Source organism: Orcinus orca, chromosome 1 (assembly GCF_937001465.1).
Source record: "Orcinus orca chromosome 1, mOrcOrc1.1, whole genome shotgun sequence".
Lineage (NCBI taxonomy): Eukaryota > Metazoa > Chordata > Mammalia > Artiodactyla > Delphinidae > Orcinus > Orcinus orca.
The window spans coordinates 184,587,316-184,611,576 of NC_064559.1; the positions used below are offsets into that span (position 1 = coordinate 184,587,316).

Sequence of the window (24,261 nt, forward strand, 5' to 3'; positions counted from 1 at the left end):
TGAGGTAAAAAATGACAGTAGCTATCTAGCCTATAGCACTACCAGATATTCACAAATTATTCTTTAAATTCTTAATATTATTACAGTATTTTAAGTTGCTGTTCATCTATTATAAAAGTAATACACACTTACTATACAAAATTTAGACAAGTAGAAATGAGAAAAAAATTCTAATCATATTTCCATTACCCCAAAACAACCACTGTTACTCTTTTGTTATATTTCTTTCCAGTCTTTTCCCCTGCCGTATGTGTTTCTTCACACAGCTGTAATTATACTGAATATAGCATTCTTATAAAATGATTTTTTGGTCACTTGAATCAACTGAACATTTATTTGCATATTATCACATATTACTCTAAAATAAATTCTAGTGGCTAAATATCAGTGTTTCTAAGGTTGGAGTCCAAGAATCCCTGAGGTTTATAAAGGCAGACCAGGCAGTCTGAGAATTCTAAAAAAAATATTTTAAAAGTCTGGGTTTTTATTTCAATAATTTTTTTAGTGAATGTAAATATATTTTTAGTCATGAATAACCACATATAACTGAGTTGTACAACAAGTTTTTAGTGCTGTTGTTAGCTTTTACAATTCTATTATTGCATTGTGAAGCCCCTAAGTGGTAGATTTAACTTTGTATTTTAATTCACTGTTTATCACACTGAAACTTGCAAAACCCTGAAAGACGTCTTATTCTTGGAATTCTCAGGCAACTCCAACATACCGCCTTTTTTTGTGATAAGACGTGTCTGTACATTACTGGAATTTGAGAAAATACTGATATATATTATTTAATAGACATATCAGATTACATAAGGATGAGACTGGGGTGAGGTGAGGCACTTGCCTCAGGCACAAATTAAGGCACCAAAAATCTCAGTAATATTTTTTAAAATGCCATAATCCACGATAAACAAAATACCAAAACTTTAAATAAGTAAAGACAGGATCAGTATTACTAATTTTTCCCTTGGCCTCAGTCTCCAATTTGATAGCCTTGAATGGCACTGAAATTACATAACCACAACCCAGTGTTGGTTCACTTGTTTCCACACATTTGCTTTTATCGGTAATGCCATGATGAACATCTCTGTGAATACTCATACACTCATATTTAGGATTATCTCCTAAGGAAAGAATCTTAAAGTGGAATTACCAGGTAAATAAGTACATAGTAAAGGTTCTTGATGCACAATGACAGATTGTTTTTTAAAACCTTAATTTTATTTATTCTAGCAATTTGTGATAAAAGCCACTTAAAAGTCTCTTCCCATTCTTGTTTTAATTTCCAATTTTTTAAATATCCATTTACAAAAAAAGCATTATAAGGTAACAAGATTAACCTCTGATAACATCTGTTATCAACATTTCCTCAATATGTACTATGAGATAAATTTTACATACTGAAGTTTCCATTTTTATGCCAAAAAATCGACAGTTTTTACCTTTGCGATTCCTTCTATTTCTTACAAAGTTCTACTTCCACAATAAAATACTAAGAAAGTTTTCATTGTTTATAATACAGTCCTTTAATCCAGAGGTCAGCAAACTTTATCTGCAAAGGGCCAGATACTAAATATTTTTGACTTTTCAAGCCATGCTATCACGACTACTCAAGTCTGCCCTGGTAGAGCAAAAGTACCCATAGATAATATGTAAATGAATGAATGTGGCAATGATCCAATAAAACTATAAAAACAGTATGCAGAAAAACAAAACAGAAACAAAGAGGGCAGGCTGGATTTGGCCCACTGCTGAAAGATAATTTGCCAACTCCTGCTTTAATCCATCTGTGATTTATTGATATTTATTTTGATATATAATGAGCATTTTTCTTTTTCTTTCTTTGAATAGCTGATGAATTCCTTCCACTCACCATTAACATATCAACTTCCTCTAAAAATATCTCTTTTATGGCAATCTATTCTGCATCACTATCAGGCTGACGACTCTTATGATATCACACTATCCTAATGAAAATAATTGTGAGATGTTTAATCATTTAATAGTTCACCACATCTCTAATGTTTAGAGCATACATGTAACATAATGTGTGTGTGCATGCCTATTTATTTTTCTTCAAAACATAAGAAACCACTGATATTTTCATAATTGTATCCATACTGTATCTTAATTTAGGAATAACTAATATCTTATATTAAAAAAAAGTCTCTGCATTCATTCAAGTTGTTTTATCTGATACAAGCACTTTTTAGTTGCTCTGCTGTAGGAAACAGTATATCTTTTCATAATATTGTCTAACTGGGAAACAACTGATTTATAGAAATATTTCTCTGTTTTATATAACTAAAATTCAACTAGCTACTCCACTAAACTTTCAAGAACTCTATTAATTTTCTAATAAAGATCCTTACCAGTAAATGATGATAATTTTGTCTCCCCTTTTCCATTATTTCTTCTAATTTCTTTAACATGTATTGGGTCGAAAATCCAACAAGAGTTAAATAATAATGCTGACATCAGTAATTTGTGTTCATTTAGTTATTATTAACAGAAGGTTTCCATCATTTTACTTTTAAATTCAATGACTGTTATTGATCAGAAGTAGGTATTTCCTTACCTGATCAAGAGAGTATCTATTATAAGAAATGCATAGTGAATTACATGAAATGTCTTTCGGCATCTGTCTATCTATCTATATATCTAGTCTTATTTGACCTGTTGATGAAGTTACGTATATTAAGAGATTTTCTAATATTGATTCATCATAACATTCCTACATTATATAGTATATGAAAGCATATTACAAGTAAAAAATTTTTTTAAATCTCAGAAAACTCCAGAAAAAAAATCAGTATTCATGGGCATACTTTCATGGTCTCCAGTCAGCTCTCTTTCTCACTGCCTGTGACAGTTATTTCAAACTTCTGATACATTCCTTAAGCCTCAAGTACATATTACTTATATAATATAGTAAAGTAAGAATATATCTTAAGTACTCTGCTTGTACACCCCACAATGCCTTCAAGGCATAATCATGTTTATGTTAGTATCCTCCCAACAATGATTAATTTTACAAATATTTAATAAAAAATCAATGACTAATAACTTGAGAAGTGAAAATCTGATAACCCAAAAGCTTTCAGAAACAGAAAAACAGGTGTCAAAACAAAACCAAAAAATTCTCTACCACAATATCTTTACCTTCCCTTTATTTACCATAAAGTATGTATCAGTATCCCAAGACAGTATTTTAGAAATGAAGAACCCAGTTTCTATAACCAAGTTAACTTGACATGGCTAAAAAAACAAGCCCCAACATTTAATTACTGCATTCCATTTGCCAAGACTATATGACTCACTATTGTGACAATTAATTAATTTGCTTTCCCATTCTAATCCATTTACTTCAATGAGAGATTACAGATCAGCTCTCCTTTTATTATGAGCAAAAAGAAAAGAAAAAAAATCATGATTTTAATATAATATTTACTGAATTTCCAGCTTTCAGAAACTACAGAAAAGGGGAGAAGAAAAAATGACGTCTCTGGCTCTTTAAAGTTTTTATTTTAAAAACTTCTCTAGTCATTTTTTTAAACAACTTTTATTTACAGAAAGTTTGGTAGACTATAATAATAAGGCCTTGATGAAGGCCGCTGATTGGCTCCTTCCTGGCCATATGGCCTTGAGTAACTAATTTATTAACCTCTATGAATCTCAGTTCCCTCACCTAAACATAGAGTTAATATCATCTACTCTGGCCTTCTTATATTGGAGGATGAAACAACATAGTACACATAAAAGTATCTAAGTATTATATACAGAATATATTATAGTAACATGCAATAGGATTTGAATGAAGAAATGTAACTGGGAGGACAAATGATGCTACGCCAGTAACAGAGGCAGGAGGATGACAACTGGCAAACCCAGAAAATTATAACTGAAGAAATAAGAACAATTGGGAAGAAGTAAATATATATATAAAACATACATTTCAGTATCTTAGTGATTTACATGGGAAAGTAAAAAAATTAAGACCAAAGTGAACTGTGTAAAAAGGAGAATAAGGAAGTGAGTTGAAAGCAGAGCTACAAGTTAAGCAAAGAGAAAAGCCAAGGGAGGTTTTGACGAGGTGCCAGAAGCTAAAGCTATGATCTTATTACACCAAGAGAAAAGTTATTACAAGTAACTGATGGTCAAAAGTAAAGACTGACCACAGCTGTTAAATCTATCAGTATTTTATGAGCATTAGGTTATAGTACTGTTTTCAGAGTCTAAGAGAATAATTTGTTGGAACTCCTTTTTCCAGTCTATGGGAAATGAATAAGAATAGTAAAGCATTAGGCAGTGTTGAACAAGGAATATAGATTTCCAATGGTCACTGAGGAGAAATACCTAAAAGAACAGGACAATGAAGAAGGAGGTGGGAGAAGGGGAGAGGAAATAGGAGGGGGGGAGAGGAAGTAGGAGGGAAAGGGAGAGGAGGGGGAGAGAGAAGGTAAGGAAGGGATGGAAAAAAAAGAAAGAACCAGGTATCCATAGTTTAACATGAGGTCAGGGATTTCTAGAAGAGTTATCAAAGGTATGATCCCACAGGATTGGTGCAGCTGATAACAGAAAGGACTTCTCAGAGAACACCTAGTTTTACCACTCACATGCTGGAACTGCCTTATTGTGGGGTCAGGGCAAAGAATGCTTCTGGACCTTATGCCTAGAACTTACACAGATTCCTGCTTGGTTTTAAAGAGTCCAGTCAATCAGGTGGTGAGCCCTTAGGGAAGTTTTTCCCCAAAATCATGACGAAACTTCATATACGGCATTTTATAACACATTATTACACTTTGAATAGTGATAAAAATGTAGGTGTTTCTGTGTCCTGACTGTTCCACCCTGTTGGTATCCTCCAGTCACTGGAATCTCTGATTGTTTTCAAAACAGTAATATTGGGTTGGCCAAAAGGTTCATTCAGATTTTTCCGTAAGACATTACAGAAAAACCTGAACGAACCTTCTGGCCAACCCAATACAAATAACCTTTCCTGATGCCCTCTTCCCACAATGTATTTGGTCTTTGCTATAACTGCCTTTTCAGCTCAGGGAAAGTGTCACCGGGTCATGTACAGGCAGAAAGTGACGTCTTTGGTACCCTGCCAGCATTATGATTTCTTATGGATTTCCCATGTCCAGATTGGGGCACTTAAAAGACAGGAGATCTGCCCTGTATAGGCATGGTAGTAGTCTTCTAAAGCATACACTGCCATATGAACCTCCCCTAGGTGTCAGGACACTTCCTTATCTCTAATTCAGATATCCACGACCTCCACTTTGCCTGCTTTTATTAACATGTTTTCATTATTCAGATATTTTCATATTCCTTCTCTACCATCTTTGTAGCTACCACACTCACAGCCATCCAACTCTACAGCTTTATCACCACTACCCTATACAGCTACCCTCCACTGGGCACCACGGCATTCTCACTTAATTGAAGCATCAATCTGACTCACATAAATCACCTACATCTATAAACCACCTATTCTTCCATTTCCTCACTCTAAAAGAGTGGTTCTCAAAAGCAGAGGATTTTGTCCCCCAGGGGACATTTGGCAATGTCTGGAGACATGGTACTACTGGCATCTAGTAGGTAGAGGTCAAGGATGCTTCTAAACATCCTACAATGCACAGGACAGCCCCTCACAACAAAGAATTACCTGGCCCCAAGTGTCAATAGTGCTGAGAAACCCTGCTAAGAGACATCTGAGTGAAAAAAACTTCTTCCACAGAAGTCTCACATTCTCAACCCCCCTAACAGAAAAGAAAGATATGGAAAGGTAAGCTTTTTCCACATCAAATGTCATTTCAAAAAAATAGCTAATTCATGCTATCTTTACTTCTCAGCCTCTGCACTCATACCAGCTGTATAAAACACAGAACACCCTCAAACAACTGCTCTATTGCATATTCATCCCTTGGTCCTTTTCCTACGTTCCAAAATGATTACAGCATCTTTATTCCGTTCCAACCACTGCAATGTCGTTAATTGCATGGATAACTTCACTGACTTCAGCATTCACACTTACAGAATCTTTATGACTTTTACCTCCAGAGCAACCTTGAAATAACAGAGCTCTATCCTTACCCTTATTACTCACAGATCTCAAAACTGGAATCCTGTATCACCCATCAAAGCATCAAAACCTCCTTTATCTTCTACCCACTGATCTAATGAACTGGATCTTCAATCAACTAATTTTTCCAAAGATTAATTAATCCCTCCTGAAAAACACTTAAATCCATACATAGCCTATACTTCATTAGCAGCAACTGCAAAAGGCTTATTACTACCTTATATAAACTCAATCACACCATAAACTCATAAACCATCATAAACCTTCAGCCATGTCTGCTGTATCAATCTCAAATCCTTGAAGACTCACTTTCCCTAATCCTGCACTGAAAATGTAAAATTCACAGAACAGTGGTATTAAGGAACGATGTGGATTAAAAGCCTTAACTACTACTTGGACAAAGTTTCCTATAACTCTGGTTGATTCCTTAGTATTATTCTTATAAGATAATTCAATTGCCTCAACCTTCATTAAGAGTCTCCTCTCACCCCATCAACACAACACTTCACTTCTTAATCAAGAACTTCCTTTCTTGAATGAATAATTCATGTGTGGAACAAAAAGAAGGGGGAAGAAAAGGTGAAATGTTTACTTGAGCATTGTCAGGTTCATCTTTAATTTTGTCTAGTAGTCCCTGCTGTGGTGCCATTGCTTTGTCATACTCATCATCCAAAGGTTCTTCTTTAATTCTAACATTTGATGCAAAGGAATTTCCCAGTTCCGAACCAATGGATTCTTTATTGGCAAATGGATAGCTGGAATCCTAAAACACAATATAAAGGATTAATAAATATTCAGATTTTAAAATTATTCCTCTTCAGGTTTAACACCCAAAGAAAAGCTCACTGGAAATGAAGAACTCTACGGACATTCATTAGAGTCCCTATGCTTACAAGTAAATGTGATATATGTCTAAATATCAAATACAAATAAAGAATCTAAGAGCAGAGGCTTCTGAGAACATCTCCAAAGATGTCCTTACGAAAATAATAAAGGAAATTAAAAAAAATAAAATCAGCGCTCTACCTAACACATATAGTTACAGTTTAGAAAATCACATAAAGAAAACTTGCCACAGTTATAGCAATCTACATACACACTGAAAACTTACCCTAAAGTTTGTTTCTGGGGTTTGTGGTAAATGGGTATGTAATGTTTCTTCAACTTGATTAGCTATTGAAAGAAAAACAAAACAAAACAAAACAAACACATGTATATGAATAACAAATCTTACAAAGAGTGACCTAAAAAGCTATCATTTGATAATCACCTCTCTTTTCCAATGAAGCTGCTCATTAGAGTGAAATGGGTACCAAAAATACCCAAAAGGTAGTTTCACTCAAAACAAACAATCTGGCCCCATCTAACTTTTAGCCTTGCCTCATGCTCTTTCCTTGTTCAAACCTAAATAAAGTGGTTACATTATCCACTATGTTCTGAAAATTACTTATGTTTGTTCTTCCCCATTTCTGCTTATATCATTCCAAGTCCCCTCTATCCTAATATTTATACAGTCTTCTAGACTCAGCTCAGTTCAAAATTCACCTCTCCTCTATAAAACCTGCCCTTGTCCACTGAGTTAAAAATCATCTCTCTCCTAAGAATACCTAAAACAGTTTCAGTTATTTGATAGAAATTTTATTATGCTGCCTTATAACAAACTCTTCTACTACTGTCTTTAATTATAAATTAAGTTTTATGCTATTCAACTGGTCGTTGACACTTCTGCTACTTGACTTGTCTTGTCCCTTCTGCTATTAGACACTATGTTCCTTGAAGATAAATACCCTTATAATTTATCCCTCATAGGCATACTGAAAATACATATTGAATAATATATACTGAAAAATACAGTATACCCTTGTACAGTCTTGTACATAATGGATACTTAAATTAATTGTTATTTTTAACAATACTGATTTTTTCTTTCAATCATAGTTTTCCTAGCACTGTCAAAAGAAATATAAGGATTGGTATATTCTACCAAGCTTTCTTTCACACCTATTGAACATTTATTGAAATATTACTATTTTCACTACACCACATTAGGCCCCAAGAACACAAAGATGAATAAGATAAAATCTGGCCCTCAATAAACTCCTACACTAGCACATAAGGCAAAACAAATAGAGCTATAATACCGTGTGATAAGTACTATAAATAATGAGGCATAAACAAAATGCTATGGAAATATAGATAAGGAAACAAACATTCTTGATGTAGAGAGGTTAGGGATGACCATAGGGCAGAAGAGGTTTATGAGTTAGGTGTTGTTGAATAAGAAGCACTTTTACAGGCATATATACAAAGAGAGAAAACGACATTCAGGCAAATGGAACAGCAGGAGGAAAGAGAGGCACAGAAATAAGAAAATGTATATATTCAAGAATGGAACTGAAGCTAAGTATAGGGTACGCTGGGCAAAGAGGCTCAAGAGGAGTCTCAAGAAACTTCTAAAACATAAAATAGAAATGTTATCAAAAAGAAAAACCCTCCCTAATTTGGACTAATTGGTGGGACAGCAGTTTGAATTAGTGCTTACAGCACAAAGAAGTTAAATCCAACTTCAGGTTCCAATGTTCAACCAAAGAAAATGAACAGGTGATTCGAGTATCTTGCCTTCTCATCAAAATATTGCAACCAGGGGAGGGAGAAATGAGGTTTAGTGCTATTTTTCAACCATTTATACCATTACCAATAGTTACTGGGAGAAATTCAGTCACTCTGCAAAGAACAAGGATAAAAGAAAAATGACAAGCTTACAATGAATTTAACTGTTCATACTTTGCTTAGCATCAGAAGTAATAAAAGCTGTATTATTATCAGTACGTTATTTATTGTGTTTTATGGCTCTATTCCAACAATTACCTGCTTTATCAAAAAAACTGCTTTTCAACCTTGAATCCAACTCTTTATGGGGTTTATCCAACCGTTTTTCACGTTCAAGATAAGTTAGGTCTCTATTTTTCTCCTTTCCAGAAAAAGTCTCTTTGCTGTTTTCTCTTACTAGACTAAAATCTTTCCGTATTGATTTAAAGACAGAAACCTGATCAAATTGTTTAGGAAAGTCTTTTTTTAATTTATTTTGAATCTGTATTTCATTTTCATTGTCTGATTCATGCTGTGTGACTCTTCTCTCTACTTCCAAGCTATCATCAGTATGAATTGAAGAAACAAGATTGTCCTTTGAACTAAAATCCTGTTCATCCTCATTGTCACTACCAACGACTGGAATTCCTGCAAGATCCCCAGAGTTCAAAAAATAATCATCTTCATCCAGCAATGAATTTTCAGATCCTGTTTGATTCGGCATTCCATAAGACATGCTGTCAAGGGTAGGAGTTAAGTTGTGGTCTATATCTTCAGACATTTCTGTATCCATGATACCACCACCTTAAAAAGTAAAATACTGTTTAGACAAATGATAGTGCTAAAGATGACCATATTTATAAGGTCTGACTGGCATTTAACCAAATATATATTTTTTTCTTTTCAAACAAAATATAGATAATAATACTGTGGTATTCAATTAGCACTTTGATATAGGTGTGACAGATAAAATATCCCTGACAGATAAGGAAATAGGGACGTAAAACTTGAGAAACTATTTCAGGTTAGAAAGAAAGTCAATGCAATATAGAAAAAAAGAGCACCAACTTCAGAATTAGACATATCTGTGTTGGAATCATAGCCTGATTAACTGAAAATCTATGTGATCCTGAGAAGTAAACTCTCAGGCTTCTTTATCTGTAAAACAGTGTAATACTCACCTTGGAGATTAATTTGTGGTGAGGTTTAATGACAGTATGTAAAAAGGGCCTAATAACACAGTGACTGACACATAGAAGGGAATATAAAAGTGATAATTATAGTTATCATAGAGACTACTCTGGGGAACTGAGATTAGAACTCAGATCTCTGACCTCAGAGTCCTAATTTCTCTGCACTAACTCTAATAAACACTTACAGCAGTTAATGTTTATAATGGTAAATATTTAAACATAAAAATAAAATTTATCCAAGCCAGAATATATATTAAAAACTGTTTACTGTTCAAAACTACATGCTAAAGTCTCTTCCATTCCAAAATAAAACAAACAAAAAAAACCCAGCCCTGTATTTCTTTTTCCTAACCTAATTCACCTTTCTTTCACAAACTCCTAGGGAAAAAGTTTACATTGGTTTGTTTCTACTTCATCTCCCAGTCATTAATCCTTTGAACTTAATGCAATCTGGTTCCCAACTTTGCATCAGAACTTCTCTCATTAAGATCATCAATGATTTCCTCATGGTCAAGTCCAATTATTTTTTCAATCCTTATGTGGCATATCCCTCCTAGATAAAATACCTTTGGTTTTTTTGTATTGTTCCCTAATTTTATAATTGTCCTATTAATTTATTTCATATGTCTCTTCCTCTGCTTTATGTGCTCAATATTCCAATTCTCGTCTCATTTTATACACTCAGACTATTTTATTCACCACTATAGCCTTGACTTTTGCTGTTGACTTCCTAAGCGTTTTAGCTTAGACCTTTCTTCCAAACTTCAGATATCTATATTCAATTAGCTTCTATAGGTCCCCTAGGGACCTTTAACTTAGCACTTCTAAAACCAAATTCATCATGTTCCCGTTCCAAGCATACTTTCTTGTTTTCCCGTCATTTAATTAACAGCATCACCAAGTCAGCAATTTGCTCAAGATAAAAAAGAGAATCACTCCAATTCTCCTTCCCCTTGGACAAATTCTGCAAACTGTATTAATTAATATCTCTCTCAAATCCATCTCCTCCACTTGGTACCATTCCAACACTCCACATCTCTTCCTGTTAACAGTGTACTAACTCAATCCACATGATATCTAGGAGGCAACCATATTCTTACAAATCCTGCCCTGAAACCATATTTAATTGGTCCATGAGCAGACAAACTAGAACTGGTAAAAACACAGAGTGAAGCAAAGACTAAAAATATTAGTGGCACCGACAGCCTTGCTTTTATTTGTTCCTGAAGCCCAGATGAACCCTTTGTGTGGCTGGATCTTCAAATCATTCCCTGGGTTCCATGATCCAGGATAAATTCCTCTTTTTGTTCAAGCTGATTTGATTTGAGTTGGATTACTTATAATCAAGTTCTAACTGATACAGGGTCCAAACGAAAGCTTTCTTCAAGTTGCTCTCCTCCATAAAGACATCAGAATTATCTTTCTACACCATTAATCATTCTACATTATACCTTCACTTGAAATCCTTCAATAACATCCCACAGCCTAAAGTACTCACTCATTCATTCAGCACTTATTTATTAGGAAATCACTCCGTGATAAGTACTATGCTAGATGAAAAAGATAGCTATGATTCCCTCTCCTCAGCGAACCAGAAAAACAGACAAATGGAGGAAATAATAAAATTAGAAAATCACCATTTTCACTTAACTAATTAATTCAAACAAAGATGCTAATAAAATCTTAGGAATTTCTACAACTTACTTTCACATAGTATATATATTACAGAGAGAAGGGCTTCCCTGGTGGCGCAGTGGTTGAGAGTCTGCCTGCCGATGCAGGGGACACGGGTTCGCGCCCCGGTCTGGGAGGATCCCACATGCTGTGGAGCGGCTGGGCCCGTGAGCCATGGCCGCTGAGCCTGCGCGTCCGGAGCCTGTGCTCCGCAACGGGAGAGGCCACAGCAGTGAGAGGCCCGCGTACCGCAAAAAAAAAAAAAACTACAGAGAGAAAAGCAGGGAGGGATGAGAGAGCATGCACAAAACTATATTCACTATACTGTTCTTCCAATTGTTCTAGTTGAAAATTTTCATAATAATAGAAGGTTAAGGAGAAAATATAAATAAAGGAGCAGGGTGGGGCTTCCCTGGTGGCGCAGTGGTTGAGAGTCCGCCTGCCGATGCAGGGGACACGGGTTCGTGCCCCGGTCCGGGAAGATCCCACATGCCGCGGAGCGGCTAGGCCTGTGAGCCATGGCCGCTGAGCCTGCGCGTCCGGAGCCTGTGCTCCGCGACGGGAGAGGCCACAACAGTGAGAGGCCCGTGTACCGCAAAAAATAATAATAATAATAAAATGAAATAAAGGAGCAGGGTGTTAAAACACACACATACATATGGTGTGATAAATTTGCCAGACTGTAAGCAGCTAAAGGTCAGGGTTAGAACCTCCTCTTTACAACAGTTTATCCTTACTACCTGACCACACAGCATATGCTCAGTAACTGTTTCATGCATGAAATATGCACTTTGCGTGATCAACAGTTTAATCTAAGTTCTATAGTATATAAGAAGTCAGCTAAAAAGTAACATTGCAAGCAACTTCCAAAATCTCTATGTTTTAATTCAGGATATGGTACTGGGAAAAAAGGTAACCACCTGAAAAAACTGGATCCCTAACTCATACCAAAATAACTTCCAGATGTATTTAAGGTTTAGACATAGAAAATAAAACACTAGTATTAAAAAAACCATGGAAGAATTATTTTTAGAGGAAAAACCTAAGAATGACAAAACCTAGAATAAAAGACTGATTTACTGAATAAAAGAATAAAAGACCAAATGTGACTAGAAAAAAATTCCTAAAGAAAACATAACCCAAACCAAAAGATTAAAGACAAAGTTGCTGAAAACATTTTACTGCACTTTATATCACGAAAGGTCATTTCCCTAATGGATAAAGATTAAGACTCATAGTTCAATAAAGATACCAAAAACCAAATACATTTGTAAAAGCAAAGGATTTGAACAAACATTTCACAGGAAAGGAAACACTAAGGTTGAACTTTGCTCATAAGTGAAATGCAAATTAATAATGCAATTAGATAACAGGTTCATACAGCAGGCTGATAAAAGACAAAAGGTTTTGATAACAGCCTGGCAGCTATGCTATTGGCCAAAGCTGCCAGACTATGACCTGAGGCCAGAAAAGTATACAAAGAAGAGTGTGGCATAGACCGTATGTGAGCTGAAAAGCCTAAAATATTAATATTTACTATGTGGCCCTTAACAGAAAAAAAGTCTGCCAATCCCTGTAGTAGAATACTATTAGAGGAAGTATAAAATGGTACAGTCGTAAAAAAGAGCAACCAGGCAAATATTCATGATACTTTAAATACACATACCTCTTGATCCAGCAATTCAACTTCTAAGAATTTATCCTACAGATATTTCTCAAAAGATCTATGAAAAAGAACATGTATAAGCAGCAAAGACTGGAAACAGCCTATCTGTTCAACAGTGAGGCTCAATTAATTACAGTATATACCTATAATGGAATATCATATAGCTGTTAAAAAGAATGAGGCAACTTTATACGAGTTCTCAGGGTCAATTAGTAAAAATATCTGAGTGAGGAAGAATATACATATATATGTTATCCTACCACTGCTGTATGTTTTATAATTTATGTGTATGTACAATTGTTTATACATTAAAATACCTTCCACTCATTTTCTGTGACACCAGAATCAGGTAGCTATAAGACAGAAACACTAACTCTTCAAAGCATATCCTTCTGTATCTTGAGTTTTGAAGCACATGCATCTATTGTCTATTGAAAAAAAATATTTTATCCTTATTTGAGTGCACTCAAGCTTTTTCAGAGATGGCAATTTCTAATAAAGCATCTAATTTGAATTTGCAATTTTGCTAGTTATCACACAATAAATCTGTAGGCTGCATAAAATCTTATGAGATTAAATTATGTTAGTTATATTTTAATATATATAATTAAATGGAACAGAATTGTACTCATTCTTGTGGCCCAAATAAAAGAAATAGCTTCTGTTTCTCAGAGTCTACATCTACAGAAAAAATGCAACACTAAAATTATATTTGGGGATCACAGTAGATAATGAAACACTTGAAAGCAAATTTCTCACAGAAGATTCCTAGCTAGTTTTTAGACACTGTGAACAGGCTTGGTATGTTTGAGGGAAAGCAAGGAATATAGGGCTGGAATTGAACAGGCATGAGGAAGAGTGCTTAAAAATGACAAAAGAGAAAAAGCCAGAGGATACATATATTAGGAATCTGCAAACCACAAAAAAGATCCCAAAGAGGAATTCCATGATTTACGTTTTACAAGGAACACCCCAGCTTCTGCAGGAGTACTTTAAGGCTGTTAAATGTTACAGGGAGTGAAGAAGGGAAGGAAGAACACCACATAGGAGGCTAATGCAATAATCCAAGGGAAAACTGGTGGCTAAGACCAGGATAGTAACGGTGGATGTGAGAAAGAGTAGTCAGATTTGGGTATAATTTGAAAGTAGAGGCATTTCTTGGTACATGAGAAGCTGAATATAAAAAGTCAAAAAGAGCACAACAGGGTGCCATTTCTTGAGATGTAAACACTTAAGGGAGTAACAGACTGAGAGGGGTAGAATGAATAGTTTGGTTTGGACCCATTAATTTTGAGAACCTTATTAAACCTTCAAATGGAGATATCAAGAAGGCAATTGGACGTATTAAAGAGTTAAAGAGGAGACTCTTGCCAAGAAATGACATAAATTTGGGAGTCATCAATGAAGTTCATGGGACTAGTTAAGATCACCTAGTGACTGTACTTATTACTGATGGAAGAGAGCTGAGAGTCTTGAGATACTTCAACTTTTAGAAATCTGTAGAAAGGAAGGAATCAGAGAAAGAGGCTAAAATGGAACAGCCAATGAGGTAGGAGGAAAATTAGGTGGGTGATGTTATAGAAGCAAAGTGAAGAAAATATTTCAATAAGAAAGAAGTGGCCAACCATAATGAATGTTGTTGACATAACACATAAAATGAAGACTGAAGATTGATTATTAATACTGGGAAAGATGAAACAAACTTCTTCCTTGACAAGAGCTATATCAGTGAAAAAATGGGTACACAAAAGCTGGAGTGGGGTGATCCCATAAAGAGACTGAGAGGAGAGAACTGGGGAAACTTAAGTACAAACAACTCTTTAGAGGAGTTTTGCTCTAAATTAAAGAAAATGAGCAGAAACTGGACTAAAATCTGGAGTGAAAAGTTTTTCTGACTTTGTATTTTTGTTTTTTTTTTCTTTTTTTTGGTGAGATTGTTTTTCTAAAGATGGAGACTATTACAGCTTACAGTATACTCATGGAAATGATCCAATAAAAAAGGAATAACTATGGGAATAGAATCTAAAAAAGAGTGGATATATGTGTATGTATAACTGACTCACTTTGCTCTACAGCAGAAACTAACACAACACTGTAAATCAGCTATTCTCCAATAAAAAAATTAATTAAAAAAAAGAGGGAATAATTAGTAAGTTCAGAGGGAAAATCAGGGCACGTGATCAGTACATAATTTTCCTTTGTGAAAGAATGAAAGGAGCACATGGGTTAAATGCAGGTAAGTTGTTAGATTTTGTAAAAGGAGAATAAAAGTTATTTTAAGCAATTTAAGTACAATATTTGTGTCTGATAATGAAAGTAAATTTCATGATGTCAAATCAACTTTTACTCCTTGTCCTCGCTTTAGTGGCATACTGATATTTATATACTATACAGAAGAATCATTTCATTTTAAGGTACAACCACCAATAAGGAACCCACATAGATGAACATTATGAAAGGGCTGTTAGTTACTTTCATTGCCAATATATTACTCAGTTACTTCCATACATTTTTGTTTTAATCAAAGGATAATTTTCAGAACTAAACTAATATCAATTATAATTTTAAGTTCAGAAGCTATGGTTCTTTAACAATTCTCTGACACTGTTTTCCTCTCTTATATAAAGAAACAAAGGATCAAAAGAAAAAAAAAACACAAACTCCAAAGAATGCAAAACAAATAATAAGCATAAAAATGAGGTAATCTTGGTTCATCTTAAATAAAAACTTAAATCTGCATTTTGTTTCTAAGAGATGATTTATTTTCAATAAAATACAATCTCCTAAATAATAAAAGCCTCTTTAAACTATAAGATCAGGAATGCAGTCACCAGTTAAAAGTCCAATAAAGTCAGGAATCTTAAAAATGAAATGTACATGCCTTAAACATTTATTTTTACTTGGAATATATAAAAACGCACATGGGCCAATCATTGACCAATGAAGTCAGGAATCTTAAAAATGAAACGTACATGCCTTAAACATTTATTTTTATTTGGAATATATAAAAAAGCACCTTGGCCAATCAATGATGATCAATCAAGACTCTGGAAATGGGTATGCTAATTTGAGTTCTTTCTTGAACAAATCACAGCCATAATGCAATCTTCATGATTGCAACTTTGGGTTCTTTAAAATGGCATGAGGGACTTCCCTGGTGGTCCAGTGGTAAAGAATCCACCTTACAATGCAGGGGACATAGGTTTGATCCCTGGTCAGGGAACAAAGATCCCACGTGCCCATGGGACAACTAAGCCCTCACGCCACAACTACTGTGCTCACGGGCCTCAACTAGAGATAGCCTGCATGCCACAAACTACAGAGCCCACACGGTCTGGAACCCACACGCCACAACTACAGAGCCCACACGCCCTGGATCCCACATGCCACAACTAGAGAAGAGAAAACCCTCATGCCACAACTAGAGAGAAGCCCTCGTGCTGCAACGTGCCGCAACTAAGACCCCATGTAGCCAAAGATAAATTAAATAAATAAATAATAAATATGTTTTTTAAAATGGAATGAGAAAATAAAGACACTTGCCCCTCCCACCTTTTTACTGACTTTACCTACGAAGTCTTTCTAAAGCATTAAAATTATTCACAGAAACAACAATTTACTTTTCAGAGGAAATTTTATTAGTGTCAAAATGGTACAATAAAAATTATTTAATTACAATGACAAGTACTACTCGAATAAACAGGTTTGGGAACAACTGACTCTTGGTAAGCATGCAATTCATCAAGAGCTGAATCAAGTTGTCTTTGTCTGAAACTACTAGATGCTCCTCAATAGCCACTCTAGCTTCTTCCCTTAATGACAGATCCTCATTCTCAATGAGGCACAATTTACAGTAACAAGAAGAATGGTAATTCCTAATTATGATCCTAAGCTGAAAAAGAATCTTAGCTACTAATAGGCCAATAACCAACAGAAAACTTTTCATGAAAATAGGACAATAAGTGAAACACAACAATCCAGTGTTCTTTCAAACTCCAAGCATCAACCCATTAGTGAGCCAGGGCCATGATTTGTTTTTTTTAAATAGGCTAGAATAGAAAACAAAGAACATAATTCAGAGTGACAACAAGTAATGCTACAAAACACCTGTACACACACACACACACACACAAGTAGGTCTCCATGTAAAATATATTTCTAACAGTGTTTCAAAATTTAAAAAAAACAGTGGTAATGGATGTTAACTAAATGTATTATGATAATCATTTTGCAATATATATATAGCAAATCATTGTATTGTATACCTAAAACTAATACAATGTTATATGTCAATTTTATCTCAATTTTTAAAAATGTCTTAAACAAAACAAAAACAAGCACCCCTAAGATAATTTTGCTTCTGATGCACAATAATGCTTGAGGATCACTGAACTAAACAATGCTTCTCAACAATTACTGGATAACAGAATCTCTTGGTGAGCTTGGAAATGGATTCCTGAGCTCCACTTCTAAAGATTCTGGTTCAGTAGGTCAAGGGTGGCAGCCAAGGATCTGACTTCTAACATACTCTCAGGTGATGCTAATACTGCTGATGCCCTATCACACTTTGAGTGACAGGCTCTAGTTTTTTATGAACCAGCCATAAATAAACTGCAGGTAATAAATCACTGTACTTAGAGGCTGAACAGTGAACTTCAGATTCATCAAGTCCAATCTCTTATCAGATGGTTGAATTTCTTCCACAAAACCCCAAGTGGTCAACCATCCCTTTGAATGTTATACCAACAAAGATGACCCACTAAATGCTCTACCACACCAGAGATGAACCATTTATGACAGTTCACAAACAACCCATGTTAAGTACTAATGAAGATGAATTAGTTTCATCAGGGAGTCATGACTAAAGATTACAGCTCTCTTTTCTTGTTTTCATTTAAATACGTGTTGTTACTGTGGCATACTATTAAGGTATGCCACTGTTCATTCTATACATTCAATGAGGAGAGATGAGACTCATAAGTGAGATTCACAGAACTTACTTTCACTAATTTTTGCTTTTATTTGTTCCCACAGTGGGGAAAAAACAGTTTGAAACCGGTGGAATACTTAGAACTTGATTTTATAACTTACTAAAAGGTGATTAACAAATACGAACACTTGAAACACCTCTAACAGAAATCAGTTACGTTTTACTAATTTCAATAGTCCACTTGTACACTATTAAAGCTAAAATATAATTTAACACACATTATAAAGTAAAACACATTAACTATTTCTTCTTCACTATGAGGACAACTGAAATAAATACAACAGACTTTACTCATTGACATTTACAGTGCTCTGAAAGCAATGATCAAGAAGATCAGAGACATCTATAAATGGATATATTCGGCATGTACCTAAAAATTGTCCAGGGTCTATTAAAACTGAAGCATATCACTACAACAGAATGTTGTACATTTTAATGGAATAAAATGTTTATATGTTTTTATAACATTTCAGAAAACATATTTCTTCTATAAGTAGAAAACAATGAAATTTTAACAAAACAAAAGCAAAAGTAATTTATGCTAATAGTTGCAGAAGCACTACGCCACAGAGGTATGGAGAGATAGTTCCAACTGCGTCCCAAACCACAGTTCTACAACATTCCTGCAAATTCTAAAATTTCTCTAATATATTTACAGATAAACAAGGATCTGTTCCAGTCCTGAACCTAAATTTTTATCCCTTTTAACCGGGAAAAAATGCAACGTTCAAATAATCATTTTTTAAGGGCTTTAAAACTGTAGAAACATAGTAACTTGCACTTTTCCCCCTTCGATGGCATTAGTAAACTTCCAACAATTCCACACTGTTACTCTCATGAACTCATTAAACACAAGATACACCAATTCTACTGGCACTTATTACCTGCGACAATGGTCAACAGAGATTTAAACAAAGAAAGAAAAAGTCCTACTTGAACAATTTTATAGTAGGGGTTGGTAAACTACAACCCTTGACCAAGAGATGGCCCCTGAGCTAAAAATAGTTACTACATTTTTGAGAGAGTAGAAGAAAGAAGACAAAAGAGAGGGGAGGGGAAGGGAGGAAGAGGAGGAAGAGAAGAATACACAGGACACCATGTTTTCTGACTACACCCAACAGAGCTTAAATGTTTACTATTTGGCCTTTTTCAGAAAAGATTTCCTGAGCCCTACCTACAGGAATATTGCTGAGTGTAGTTCACACAGTATAACTGCATCATGCCAGAAAATCATATGAAGCTAAATAGGCCTAGGAAAGTCCTTAGGGCAATTATCTCTAGAACTATTTGTGAGCTATATCCAAAATGATTTAGAACAGGGCTTCCCTGGTGGCTCAGTGGTTAAGAATCCACCTGCCAAGACAGGGGACATGGGTTCAAGCACTGGTCCGGGAAGATCCTACATGCCGTGGAGCAACTAAGCCCGAGCGCCACAACTACTAAGCCAGTGCTCTAGAGACCGCGAGCCACAACTACTGAACCCGAGTGCCACAACTACTGAAGCCCGCATGCCTAGAGCCCATGCTCCAAAAGGAGAAGCCGCTGCATGAGAAGCTCGTGCACCGCAACAAAGAGTAGCCCCTGCTTGCCACAACTACAGAAAAGCCCGCACACAGCAACGAAGACCCAACGCAGACAAAAATAAAACAAAAAATAAAATTAAAAAAATTTTTTTAATGATTTAGAACAAAGAAATTGTAAATTAGGCACTAGCTACAATCCACTGTCATAAAACTCTACTTCCAGCTGTGGCACAGTACTGATAGAATAATCATCCTCCTGTTGTGAATAAAAAGCTTGACAAAATATATAAAACCAATGTATTCAAAGTACGGACAACAATCAACAAAAGACTGATTTCTGAGAAAACGAACTAACGAGGTGACTGTCCTAGGCTTTCTGCCTGGGAACATATAGCAAGTTCCAGTATAGAGAGGAAAAACTCAAGTAGAGAACACTAGTCTCAATAAACTGGGGAGACAACAGACTGAGAAAGCTAAAGGAGCTGGTATTTGCAGGACAGATTACCAAAGAAAAGACAAAGACCCACTGAAAGAGGACTAGAAATTCTTTGCCAGAACAGTAAACCACACATGAGACAGTGGGGAAGGTTATGCTTGTGTGATGTAAAGGAACATATGGGAACTCTGTACATTCTGCTCAATTTTGCTCTGAACTTAAAAAATGTTCTAAAAATTAAAGTTTATTTTTACAAAAGAAAAAGAGACCTGGTCAAACAACTGGGAGCATCAATGGAGACCTCTGAAAAATGGCACATTAAAAGTAGGGCTAGGGGGACTTCCCTGGTGGTCCAGTGGTTAAGACTCCACACTCCCAATGCAGGGGGCCAGGGCTCGATCCCTGGTCAGGGAACTAGATCCTGCATGCCGCAATGAAAAGATCCTGCATGCTGCAAATAAACACCCCGCAGGCGTCAACGAAGATCCCGTGTGCTACAACTAAGACCCGGTGCAGCCAAAAATATAAATAAGTAAATATTTTAAAAAGTGAAATAAAAGTAGGGCTAAACTAATTCTAAAGTAAAGCCAATCCTAGAGCTGCCCTAAAAAGTTTTAAAAACAAGTCTCAAATCCTAAAGATGCTACCAGAAAACTACTACAGCTAATAAATGAATTTGGTAAACTAGCAGGAAACAAAATTAATGCACAGAAATCTATGGCATTCCTATACACTAATGATGAAAAAGCTGAAAGAAAAATTAAGGAAACACTCCCATTTACCATTGCAACAAAAAGAATAAAATACCTAGGAATAAACCTACCTAAGGGGACAAAAGACCTGTATACAGAAAACTGTAAGACACTGATGAAAGAAATCAAAGATGATACAAACACATGGAGAGATATACCATGTTCTTGGATTAGAAGAATCAACATTGTGAAAATGACGATACTACCCAAAGCAATCTACAGATTCAATGCAATCCCTATCAAACTACCAATGGCATTTTTCACAGAGCTAGAACAAAAAAATTCACAATTTGTATGGAAACACAAAAGACCCCAAATAGCCAAAGCAATCTTGAGAAAGAAGAACGGAGTTGGAGGAATCAGGCTCCTGGACTTCAGACTATACTACAAAGCTACAGTATGGTACTGGCAAAAAGACAGAAATATAGATCAATGGAACAGGATAGAAAGCCCAGAGATAAACCCACACACATGTGGTCACCTTATTTTTGATAAAGGAGGCAAGAATATACAATGGAGAAAAGAGAGCCTCTTCAATAAGTGGTGCTGGGAAAACTGGACAGCTACATGTAAAAGAATGAAATTAGAACACTCCCTAACACCACACACAAAAGTAAACTCAACATGGATTAAAGACCTAAATGTAAGGACAGACACTATAAAATGCTTAGAGGAAAATATAGGCAGAACACTCTATGACATAAATCACAGCAAGATCCTTTTTGACCCACCTCCTAGAGAAATGGAAATAAAAACAAAAAGAAATAAATGGGACCTAATGAAACTTAAAAGCTTTTGCACAGCAAAGGAAACTATAAACAAGATGAAAAGACAACCCTAAGAATGGAAGAAAATATTTGAAAATGAAGCAACTGACAAAAGATTAATCTCCAAAATTTACAAGCAGCACAATATCAAAAAAAAATCCAAAAATGGGCAGAAGAGCTCAAGAGACATTTCTCCAAAGAAGATATACAGATTGCCAACAAACACATGAAAGGATGCTCAACATCACTAATCATTAAAGAAATGCAAATCAAAACTACAATGAGGGATCACCTCACACTGGTCAGAATGGCCATCAACAAAAACTCTACAAACAATAAATGCTGAAGAGGGTGTGGAGAAAAGGGATACCTCTTGCACTGTTGGTGGGAATGTAAATTGATATAGCCACTAAGGAAAACAGTATGGAGGTTCCTTAAAAAACTAAAAATAGAACTACCATCCGACCCAGCAATCCCACTACTGGGCATATACCCTGAGAAAACCATAATTCAAAAAGAGTCAAGTACCACAATGTTCACTGCAGCTCTATTTAGGAAGCTGCTTCCAGGACATGGAAGCAACTCACTGCTTCCAGGACATGGAAGCAACCTAAGTGTCCATCGACTGATGAATGGATAAAGAAGATGTGGCACATATATACAATGGAATAATACTCAGCCATAAGAAGAAAAGAAATTGAGTTATTTGTAGTGAGGTGGATGGACCTAGAGTCTCTCATACAGAGTGAAGTCAGAAAGAGAAAAATAAATACTGTATGCTAACACATATATATGGAATCTAAAAAAAAAAAAATGGTTCTGATGAGCATAGGGACAGGACAGGAATAAAGATGCACACGTAGAGAATGGACTTGAGGACATGGGAGGGAGGGGAAACTGGGACGAAGTGAGAGAGTAGCACTGACATATATAAACTACCAAATGTAAAATAGATAGCTAGTGGGAAGCAGCTGCATAGCAGAGGGAGGTCAGCTCACTGCTTTGTGACCACCTAGAAGGATGGGATAGGGAGGGTGGGATGGAGGCACAAGAGGCAGGGTATATGGGGATATATGTATACATATAGCTGATTCACTTTGTTATACAGCAGAAACTAACACAACACTGTAAAGCAATTACACTCCAATAAAGATGTTTAAAAAAAGTCTCAAAAAGATCAAGCTGATCCAAAGCAAACTAACTGCATGTCAGAATGAAAATCAACACTCCTAAAGGAAATAGAATATAAAATATAATCTGACACTCAACAATGTAACAGTGTAACCCAGCATCCAATCAAACATTATCACACATTTGAAAAAGCAAGACATGAGAGCCATAACCAGAAGACAATTCAGCCAACAGAACTGGGGCCGGAAATAATACAAATGATGGAATTAGAATTACCACAAAGGACTTGAAAAGTTATAAGAAAGTATAAAGATTTAATGGAAAACATGAACTTGACAAGAATAAAATTAGAAACCATATTTTTTAAAAAGAAGCTTCTAAACTGAAAAATATAGCTGAAATGAAAAATCAACTGAATGAGTTAACTGCACATTAGACCATGTAGAAGAAAATAACAGTGAAACAGGAAGAGAGGGCAGTAAAAAATTATATAGAAAGAAGCATAGAGAGTTTAAGGTTGAAAAATAACAGTGTCAGACATGTGATACAATATTAAGCAGGCTAACATATTTAATTGGAGTTGGAGAGATGGGTATTTGAAGAAATAAATACTTTCTAAAGCAGTTGAACCTAAAAGTGCCAGGACAAAAATCTTGTCAACCTAGAATTCTGTAAGAGAAAATAATCTTCAAAAAGGAAGATGAAATAAAAATATTTTTAGATGAAAGCTGAAAGAATATGTTACCAACAGACCTGCATGACAAGAAATGTTAAAGTTCTTTAGCTAGAAGGAAGAAGACACCTGATGGAAACCTGCATCTCAACAAGAGAATGAACACTGGAAACTGACAGAATTAAAAGCAAAAACAGGTAACCCCACAGTAATATATGAATGGTTCAACGTTTCTCTGCCAGTAATTGAACAGTCAGAAAATCAAGAAAAATAGAGAAGACCTGAAAAGATGCTGTCAATCAATTAAACCTAAATGACATTTATAAAATGTTAACCCCAAAATGGCAGAACACATTCTTTTCCAATACACATGGAACAATCACCAACACTGATGACATGATAAACGATGGAAATATTGCATGGTAAAATTATCAAATAATGGAACTCATACAGAATATCTACTTTGATCAAAATGTACTCAGTAACAAAAGCACATGTGGAAATCCCCCAAATATTTAGAAATACTTCTTTGAAAAAAAGCCATAAGTCAAAGAAGAAATCACAAGGAAAATTAGAAAATATGAACTGAATGGCAATGAAAACACAACTTACCAAAATTTGAGAAGTGTAGTAAAAGTCCTCAGAGGGAAACTTACGGATTTATACACTTCTATCAAGAAAAATTCTAAAATCTATGACCTAAACCTCTGGCTTCAGAAGCAAGAAAAAGATCAAATTAAGCACAAAGTAGACGGAAAAGTAAAGATAAAAGAAAA

General features: G+C 35.3%; 1 protein-coding gene across 4 annotated transcripts in view; it reads right to left on the minus strand.

The window, feature by feature from the left end:
* Window positions 1–24,261, minus strand: part of ZMYM4 (zinc finger MYM-type containing 4) — a 178,506-nt gene that overhangs the window by 56,350 nt on the left and 97,895 nt on the right. For all 4 annotated transcript variants that reach the window (XM_033422167.2, XM_049697738.1, XM_033422168.2 and 1 more), the window contains exons 3-5: window positions 8,960–9,484; window positions 7,203–7,264; window positions 6,684–6,854 (exon numbers count right to left, since the gene is read on the minus strand). In XM_033422167.2, coding sequence (XP_033278058.1) covers window positions 6,684–6,854; window positions 7,203–7,264; window positions 8,960–9,484 — 758 coding nt within the window. The remainder of the gene's footprint in view (window positions 1–6,683; window positions 6,855–7,202; window positions 7,265–8,959; window positions 9,485–24,261) is intronic.